The 9,332-nt window shown below is 46.7% G+C and overlaps 1 protein-coding gene across 1 annotated transcript; it reads left to right on the plus strand.

Annotated features, from left to right (window-relative positions):
• The first annotated feature begins 1,309 nt into the window (after positions 1-1,309).
• Positions 1,310-2,479, plus strand: Ccnq (cyclin Q). Its single transcript, XM_005349436.3, has one exon. It carries the CDS (start codon positions 1,350-1,352, stop codon positions 2,100-2,102), a length of 753 nt encoding a protein of 250 aa, XP_005349493.1. The 5' UTR covers positions 1,310-1,349; the 3' UTR covers positions 2,103-2,479.
• Positions 2,480-9,332: the final 6,853 nt, after the last annotated feature.

Raw genomic sequence — 9,332 nt, forward strand, 5'->3', positions numbered from 1 at the left:
GCCTGTCCTGGAACTAGCTCTGTAGACCAGGCTGGTCTCGAACTCACAGAGATCCGCCTGCCTCTGCCTCCCGAGTGCTGGGATTAAAGGCGTGCGCCACTATCGCCTGGCTCAAGAATGAAGTCTTATGGAAAAATTTAAAAAGGAAGGTAATGTTGTGCTAAAAGTGGTCAATGGAGAGATGTGGAGAAATATGAGGGCACTAGGACCTGCTCTTCCTGGGGAACAGATGAATCCTGAGAAAGAAATCCTTATCTGCTACATTGTCTAAAACATAAAGCTCTTTTTAGAGTCTCTTATAGCTTAGATTTTTTTTCCAGTTTAAAATAATGTTTGAGTCAGGTGGTGATGGCACACACCTTTAATCCCAGCACCTCAGGAGGCAGAGGCAGGCGGATCCCTGTGAATTCAACAACAACCTGGTCTACAAAGCGAGTTACAGGATAGCCATGGCTGTTATTCAGAGAACCCTGTCTCAATCAATCAATCAAACAAAGTAAAATAAAATAATGTCCTAATTCATACAGACATATAAAGACAATATAAAGACACAAATGTTAAGTGAAAAAGTTTGTCTTCCATGCTAACCAAAGACAAACAAATTAGTAATAGCTAAAGTTTCTGAGCTGAGGCAGGGCGGTGTAACACACACCTTTAATCACAGCACGTAGGAGGCAGAGACAGGGAGATCTTTATGATTTCTAGGCCAGCCTGGTCTACAGAGTGAGTTCCAGGATAGCTAGGGCTACACAGAGAAACCCTGTCTCTAAAGAAAAGTTTATGAGCTGACTACGGTGCACACCTGAAATCCCAGCACCCAGGAGGCTAGGGCTAGAGGCTCAAAAGTGCAAGGCCAGGCTGTACAAAGTACAGAAATCCTTCCTCGAAAACAAATCAAAGCACACCTGATTTGCCCGTATCACTTGTTCATTTTTCATAAGTGCTCCATGAGGAGGGGACAGCCAACCACTCTGACTTGCATCTAATGAACTGAGACACAACACAGGGGGTCCACCAAGGTCCCCAAGGACACAGAGGTGAATGCTAGGGCGAGGGCTGGCTCTCATCCTGTCCTGTCCAGAACCTGGATTTTCAAGGACAGTGAGAAGAATCCCCTAAATTATAAATGGTATAGTCTCAAATGTCTTAAAAATAGAACTCCCTCGGCTCCAGCAAGAACCTCCTGAGATCGCATCTTTAATCTAGAGAAAAAGCCGGACAGGGTGGGTGTGGCGGCGGGGCGGGACGGGGGCGTGCCGCCAAGCGACCACGCCCCCTCCGCGAGGACCCCCGGAGCCGGCCTCGGCGCGCCGGAGAGCTTCTCCTTCCGGGGCGGCCTGCTGGGCCTCATGGAGGCTGTTCGGCCGGACGGCGGCGAAAGAGGGACGGCGGCGCCGCGAGCTGAGGAGAGGCCGGTGCCCGAGGCGAGGGTGCACTTCCGAGTAACCCGGTTTATCATGGAGGCAGGCGTCAAGCTAGGCATGCAGTCCATCCCCATCGCCACCGCGTGCACCATTTACCATAAGTTCTTCTGCGAGATCAACCTGGACGCTTATGACCTCTACCTGGTCGCCATGTCTTCCATTTACTTGGCCGGGAAAGTGGAGGAGCAACACTTGCGTACTCGTGACATCATCAACGTGTCGCACAGGTACTTTAACCCGGGCAGCGAGCCGTTGGAGCTGGATTCCCGTTTCTGGGAGCTGCGAGACAGCATTGTGCAATGTGAGCTTCTTATGCTACGAGTTCTGCGCTTCCAGGTCTCTTTCCAGCACCCGCACAAGTACCTGCTGCACTACTTGATTTCCCTCAAGAACTGGCTGAATCGTTACAGCTGGCAGCGAACCCCTATCTCTGTTACAGCCTGGGCCCTGCTGCGAGATAGCTACCATGGGGGGCTGTGCCTCCGCTTCCAGGCTCAGCACTTAGCCGTGGCAGTGCTCTACCTGGCCCTACAGGTCTATGGAGTCGAGGTACCTGCAGAGGGTGAGGCCGAGAAGCCTTGGTGGCAAGTGTTTAGTGACGACCTCACCAAGCCGATCATTGATAATATTGTGTCTGATCTCATTCAGATTTATACTATGGATACAGAGATCCCTTAAGGCCCTGGCTGAGGCCTGACCAAAGACCAGGATTATCAGCAGCCTGAGTATGGTGCCACCAAGTTGCTGTGATGGCAGGTCTCAGCTGTCATTATGTTTCCAGCCCTCGTCCAAATAATGCCAAGAGCCTCCATGTGGGCAGGACATAATCAGCTTCCTAGAAGGGGCAGCATTATCAGCTTTTGCCCCTTGAGAAGATGCTGCGTTTGAGACATGGACCATTGCAATTGAGGTGTGAGGTCACCGCTGGAAGGTTACAGAATAGACGGGACTGCACCCTTAGGCGTTTTTAAAAAACCAGATTTGGAGAAATATGAATGTGTAACATGGAATCTTATTTTGTTTAATAAAATTATGCAAATAAAATATGGGAAAACATTAATACCCAAAAGTCTGCTTGTGGTTTTACTTAGTTACAATAGTGGAGATTCTGGAAACTAATGATCCATGTTAGAGAAATGGTTGATGAAGCATGGTACATCCATAAAATGGAGTATTATTCAACCACTTAAACTTATAAAGGGCTTATAACAGTGTGGGTAAGGGTTCATATTAGGCAGCATAAAAGATAGGATTCAAAAACATAGATGCACTATAATCTCTACAAAAAAAGAAATATACCAAGATAGGCAAGCAAAGTTGATTAGTTGGGGAGGTTTAAATATTGGGGGACACAATGATGACTAAGAGGTTCTGTCTTTGTTACAGCTACTCACTGTTTGCCTTCTCCACAGTGCTCCTGGGCCCTGCCCATGGGTATGGACCTTTATGGTGAAGTCTTCTTATCTTTCTTCACAGATGTCTCTTTAAAGGAACCACCATCATAATTTATTATCCTCATAAGTTCCCACACAATGGACTTCCTTAAGCAGAAGACAGTTGTGTTAGCTGCCTCCTTTTCCTGGCTAATGGCATCGGGAACAGAGTAAGTGATCTCTTAAAGACCTAGGGGGAAAGGCTGAGCATGGTGAACCAGGAGGATCCTGAGTGAGACCCTATCTCAAAAAACTTAACAAATAGACCGGGTAGTGGTGGCAGTCACTGTTATTCCCAGCACTCCGGAGGCAGAGGCAGGCAGATCTCTCTGAGGCCAGTCTGGTTTACAGAGCAAATTTCCAGGACAGCTAGGGCTACACAGAGAGACCCTGTCTCAACAAAAAGCAAAACAAACAAAACTTGAGGAAAGGAGGTATTGGGAGCAGACCCAGGGCCCCATGAGTCTCTTGAATAGCTATTCATTTATCCCTTCATGTTCACAACAGACTTTCTCCACATCCTTACCACATGTCAGGCACAACTCTGGGCTCGGGAACTCTGAGTAAAATGACAACAGCAGCTTAGTCACTCTAGAAGTGCCTGTTGATCGCATAAGAAAATAGGAAGAGCTTAGGGATGTAGCTCAGTTAGTAGATTGCTTGCCTAGTATGCATGAGATCTTGGGTTTGATCCCCAGCACGGCATAAACCAGGCATGGTGGTACATGCACCCCTGTAATCCCAGCCATCCAGTGGAGGGGAGGGTCAGAATTTCAACTTCAGTTCAAGGGCATCCTGAACTACAGGAGACTGTCTCAGGAGAAAAGAGGAGAGGGGAACTAAGGAAGAAAAGAGAGAGAAAGAAAAGGAGGAAACATGGGCTGGAGAGATGGCTCAGAGGTTGGGAGCACTGGCTGCTCTTCCAGAGGTCCTGGGTTCATTTCCCAGCAACCACATGGTGGCTCACAACCATCTGTAATGAGATCTGGCGCCCTCCTCTGGCGTGTGGGCATACATCGAGGCAGAGTGTTGTATACATAGTAAATAAATAAATCTTTAAAAAAAAAAAAAAAGGAGGAAACAGGTCGAAACTCATAACTGAGGTAATATTATGGGCTAGAAAGTGATCTAGAAATCAAGTCACAAGCACCTTGAAATGAAGGAGAGGAGAGCTGGGGAATATGAATTGTCTTTGTTGGTCTGGGCTGGTAGCCTCTGTAATGAACCTTCAGTAGTGTGTCTGGAGCCCATGGTGGAATGATAGGAATGGTAACACGAAGGGCTTGTCTTTGAGGTTGGTTCCCAGGCGCTCACAAATGCCCCTAACATCTGGCCCATCAGGTGGTTGGCAAGCTTGCTTCATGTAGAAGCAGCATGCAGCTCGTGTCTCTGACCTCCCTGAGCCACTCTCGAGGGAGTTCCATGTCGCAGCAGGCATCTCACACATGCCTGAGAAAGCATCTGGTCAGTGTGTGTTCTGCTCCTACCCCGGCACTTAGAAGATGGCCTCCAACTTTCTCTCTTTTCTTGACATACAGGGGCTTGGACAGATGGTGACGGCAAAGTCTTGGGTGTCAGCCTTGTTTGGAAAAGCACAGTCTGACTGGAGCTTATGCCTCTGGGGCCAGGCCACTGTGTCCAAGGGCCCTTCAGAGTCCTGACTCAGGGCTGTTCAGGTGGTAGCTCCGAGAGAGAGTGAGCCTGTGGGACAGCGGCAATTTAGCTTCTCACACTCACCTCCTTCCAAGGCAAGGAGGCCCACCTCGTAAAACACCCAAGGTGATCTACAGTCATGGGGATGCAGCTGGGACCCCAGAGACAGCCCAGAAGGTGACAAAAGTCAAAGCTCAATGACACCCAAGATGTCACTGATTCCCAGGGCCCAGATTTCCCTGAGGTAAATGACCTGCTTGTCATCGCTGGGACCAATGAGGATGGAGTTAAGAGGAAGTAGGAAAACCAAGCAGCAAATCTCTAGGTAAATCAGGGAGTCGTTAACCTGCCAAGCCCTGGTTTCCAGGACACCCAGAGCCTAAAAGACAAACTCTGTGTCACTTTTTTTTGTCTCCCAGGGCCCAAAGATGTGTTGCTCAAACCCAGAGACCCTGGAATCATTGAAGTGATTTTCAGGCCTCATGCTTTGTGGCTCACCTCCCCGTCAATCTCTCACCCAGTGTGAAGGTGTCCATCCTGCCATGAAGAGCTTAGATCCAACCATACCCCCTGACGCCCTCAGTTCAGTATGGTGATTGTGCACCTCACTTGGGACAGGCAGCTCTGGCTAATGCCAGCTACTCCCTTGTTTGCCAACTGGTTTCCTCACCTGGAAAAGACAAGAGATAATGGCTCCTGCTTTAGAGGATTTTATTTTAATGCATTTGCTTCTTTGTGTTTGGGGTGGGGGTGGGGGGGTGTGCATGTGTATATACAGAGGCCAACTTGCAGAAATCAATTCTCTCCTTCCAGCATGTAGGTCCCAGGGATCAAACTCAGGTCCTCAGGTTTGGTGCCACCTCCCTGGCCCCTGTGGGGGGTTATTGTAAAGGTTATTTAACATAAGCCATATAAAGCACCATTTCACAAAATGTTTCTGTCAAAGAAACCAGTGACGATAAGGGGGCAGGGAGGCTGTTAAATCTATGAATTCCAGGGCTCTGCCTAAGCCCAGTGTAAGCAGTTCCCTGAAAGGGGTTCATAAACTGTATTGTTTGTTTATTGATTTGTTTAATGGACACCCCAGGTAGTTTTTATGATTTCTTGGTAAGTGCTTAGTAAACGGCACTTTGCAGAGTCGTAATTTACAGTCTCAAAATCTGTAGTTAGTTTAACAAAGATGTCACCATTTCCTTTAAGAACAAGAGATAAGTACAATACTTTACATTTGGATAATTAAAAGGACATTTTGAGATTTTAAAACTTTAAAAAATACTTTTTTATTTAATGTGTCTGAGTTTTGTGCCTACATGTAACTCTGGTGCCCATAGAGGTCGAAAGAGGATGTAGAAACCCTGGAACTAGAGTTAACAGATGATTGTGGATCACCAATGTGGACGCTAGGAACCTGGGTTCTTCTGCAAGAGCAAGAAGCCCTCTTAACCACAGAGCTCTCTCGCTCTGTCTGGCCCTGCGATTTCTCTTAAAGCAAGTTATCCCCAAATGTGAATTACGCTTCTAAGTTTAGACGTAGTAAATGAGGTATATGCTTTAACCGAACACTTTCCTGGGGCCTGGGGATGTAGTTCAGCCCTGGGTTCAGTTGCCTGCACTGTATTAACTAGGTGTGATGGCACACGGGTGTGACAGTGCACACCTGCAATCCCAGCCCCCAAGAAGTGGAAATAGGAGGATCACGTCATCCTGGGTTGCAAAATGAGTGGAACTAGCCTGGGCTAATGATGCACTGTCACAGAAATAGACAGACAGATCAGTACTTTTCCTTCTACTGACTGCTGCTTTAAAAACTGTAGGAACTGGTCTGGGCGGTGGTGGCACACGCCTTTAATCCCAGCACTCAGTGAGGCAGAGGCAGGTGGATCTCTGTGAGTTCGAGGCCAGTCTGGTCTACAAGAGCTAGTGCCAGGACAGGCTCCAAAGCTACAGAGAAACCCTGTCTCGAAAAACTAAAAAAAAAAAAAAAAAAAAAAATCTTTCTACTTACCTGTGGCCAATTATGCCTGCCCTTTATGATCATGAATTTTTATGATTTCTAAAAAACTTCTATATCATTTCTGAAGTGTCACTTTTTGTCTGATATTATCTGATTTTCCAACTCATTAGACGGATACATTATCCTCAGTGTGAAATTGCTGACATCCATGAGGTGTGACTCCACCCTCCTGAGTTTTGCTCCTGTGTGAATTCTCTGGAGAACCATGAGTCATGATTTATAAACGAGAATGTTGATCTATTTTCATTCCCTGACTTCTTGGAATAAGCCGTCTGTAAGAGTGCCTTTGTGTCAACTGGGGCTCGAGCTGTATAGTGTCACTCAGCAGCTCATATATCAAAAAGGAACGAGCTATCTTTGAAAGCTTTCTTCATGTTCAGTAAGAGATGGGGCTTTTGCAGACAAATTCTCTGTGTTTCCAATTCCATTTGGAGGTCTTTGGGACACTCATTGGTCTTTTATTTTGAAGAGAGGGCCACCACATTGGTTTCCACAGTCCTGCCTTGGAGGACTTTGCTGGCTTCTCGTACTCACCCGGATCTCATGACAAACATCTAGGCAGACCCTCAACTTGGCCCTCTTCCAGGAATAATGACAAAATCAATCTTCCATGTGTATTCACTTACATCACCACATGCATCTTCATGCATTCTGTAGAAAGCCTCACCTGTGTTATCGCATGCATCTTGAAAAATAACCCCATCAAAGGAGATATGACTACAACGCGGATATTATCCAGAAAGTAAAACAAGTCGTTCAAGAGCCCAGATGCCTGGATTCTAATAGCAGCTTCCGGTCTTAGGGTGGCTGCCTGATCCCATCTCGAGTCTCATCCTGTCCCTTGTAACTTGCTAGGAGCTCCAGTCTCACAAAGGGAGGTCCACAGCCTTTATCACTTTCAGCCCATGCGTGTCACCGAGAACTTGCTCAGGCCAGCTGGCCTTGTGTGACAGAGAGGCTTTATTCTGCAGTCCCATGTTCCTCCACTGCCTTCTCCTAGCAATGAGGTCATCACAGAGGTCCTTCCCTCTCTCTAGGCACTCTCCTCCAACTCTGGTAGACCCTCAGTGGTCCATCTGCCCAGTTCGAATCATTGCCAGGCTGATTGGGTCCTTGGAGTAGGCCAAAGAAAGCAAGGGATGCTAAAATTCCAGACGGCAAAGATGCTGTGTTAGCTACGTCTGTGTAAGAAATTACCCCGAGGTTTAGCTGTTTAAAACAGGAAAGGGTGAAACAGCTCGGTTGGAAGAGTTTGCTGTGCAAGCCAGGGGATCTGAGTTTTATCCCTGGTACTCAGACAAATGTGGAAGAAGAGAACTGACTTCACAAAGTTGTGCTCTAAATGCCACACATGAGCTTGTGGCATGCACATAACACACACGCATGTGCACACACACACATAAATAGTAACAATAATACAAATAATAATACTAGGGGGCCGGGCGGTGGTGGCGCACGCCTTTAATCCCAGCACTTGGGAGGCAGAGGCAGGCGGATCTCTGCTAGTTCCAGGACAGGCTCCAAAACCACAGAGAAACCCTGTCTCGAAAAACCAAAATAATAATAATAATAATAATAATAATAATAATAAATACCTTCATCCATGAACTTGAGGTATCAGATTTCCTCTTGTGTGGCCTCTGAGCTTCACAAGGACAATATATTCCATTAATCTCTGAAAACTATATTTATCTTCTGCATGACCTTAAAGGCCATGACAAAAGAAGGAAGTGTCCTTGAAGAAGTAATGGAAATACCGAAGAGAACATTTGTAGTCAGTGAAGCAGAGGGTCTGCAGCGTGATTGGTAGATCGTGGCCTAAGACCAGGACTTCTTAAACGGTTAATACTGAGGGTCTTTTTTCCCCCCCAGGAAATATCACCCCAGGTATGTAGTTATGTGAGCTTACAGAGGCAGGGTAGGGAAACTATTCCATTGGTAAAGTGCTCACTATTCAAGCATGAGGTCCTGAGTTCCAGATCCAGCAGATCCAGCACTGGCATAAAAAGCCAGGCATGTCCATGGTACCTGTGATCTCAGCACTGGGGGAAGGGAAATGACTAGCTGGACAGTCTAGCTGAATCATTAAGCTTCAACTTCAGGGATAGATTCTGTCTCAAAAAATAAGGCAGATAATACAACACGGCTTTCCTTTCCACAGTTCCTCACACGGCTCCCTTCCCACTTGGGTCTGGCAGAATGGCTCCCACAGAGAGGGTGGCAAGAAGAAAAAGAGCTGTTCTGCCATCGACGAGATGGTGACCGGAGACTGCAGCACCGCCATTCACAAGCACATCCGTGGAGTGGGCTTCAATCGTGTTCTCCTCGGGAAGTCAAAGAAAGCCGGAAATTGGCCATGAAGGAGATGGGGACTCCAGATGTATGCATCGATACCAGTCTCAATAAAGCCATCTGGGGCAAAGGGATAGGGAATGTAGAAAACACAAAGAGGAGGAGGACTCAGCTAACAAGCTCTACAATTGGTAACATTTGTGCCCGTCACCTCATTTAGTCAGTCAATGTGGATGAGAACTAACCTGCTGAATGTCAAATAAAATTGCAGAACTGCCTTCAAAACAAACAAACAAACAAACAAACAAACAAGGCGGGGAGTGACTAGAGAAGATACCTGACAGAGACTTTCCACCTCCCCTTCCCCATACCAGCAATATATAAATGGACAAGGCATTTGCTGAAACTAATCATAAAGAAATCTATTCTAAAACAATTCCTTGGCATTCACATAATTTAAGCCCTTATTAAAGATGAACAATACTAACTAATGCCACGAATGTGCTTCTTTATGTC

The sequence above is a fragment of the Microtus ochrogaster genome, chromosome 7 (genome assembly GCF_000317375.1).
Source record: "Microtus ochrogaster isolate Prairie Vole_2 chromosome 7, MicOch1.0, whole genome shotgun sequence".
NCBI classification, from domain to species: Eukaryota; Metazoa; Chordata; class Mammalia; order Rodentia; family Cricetidae; genus Microtus; species Microtus ochrogaster.

Excerpts from the sequence above, each read along its gene's own strand:
- Ccnq (XM_005349436.3), top strand. The coding sequence starts at position 1,350 with ATGGAGGCTGTTCGGCCGGACGGCGGCGAAAGAGGGACGGCGGCGCCG.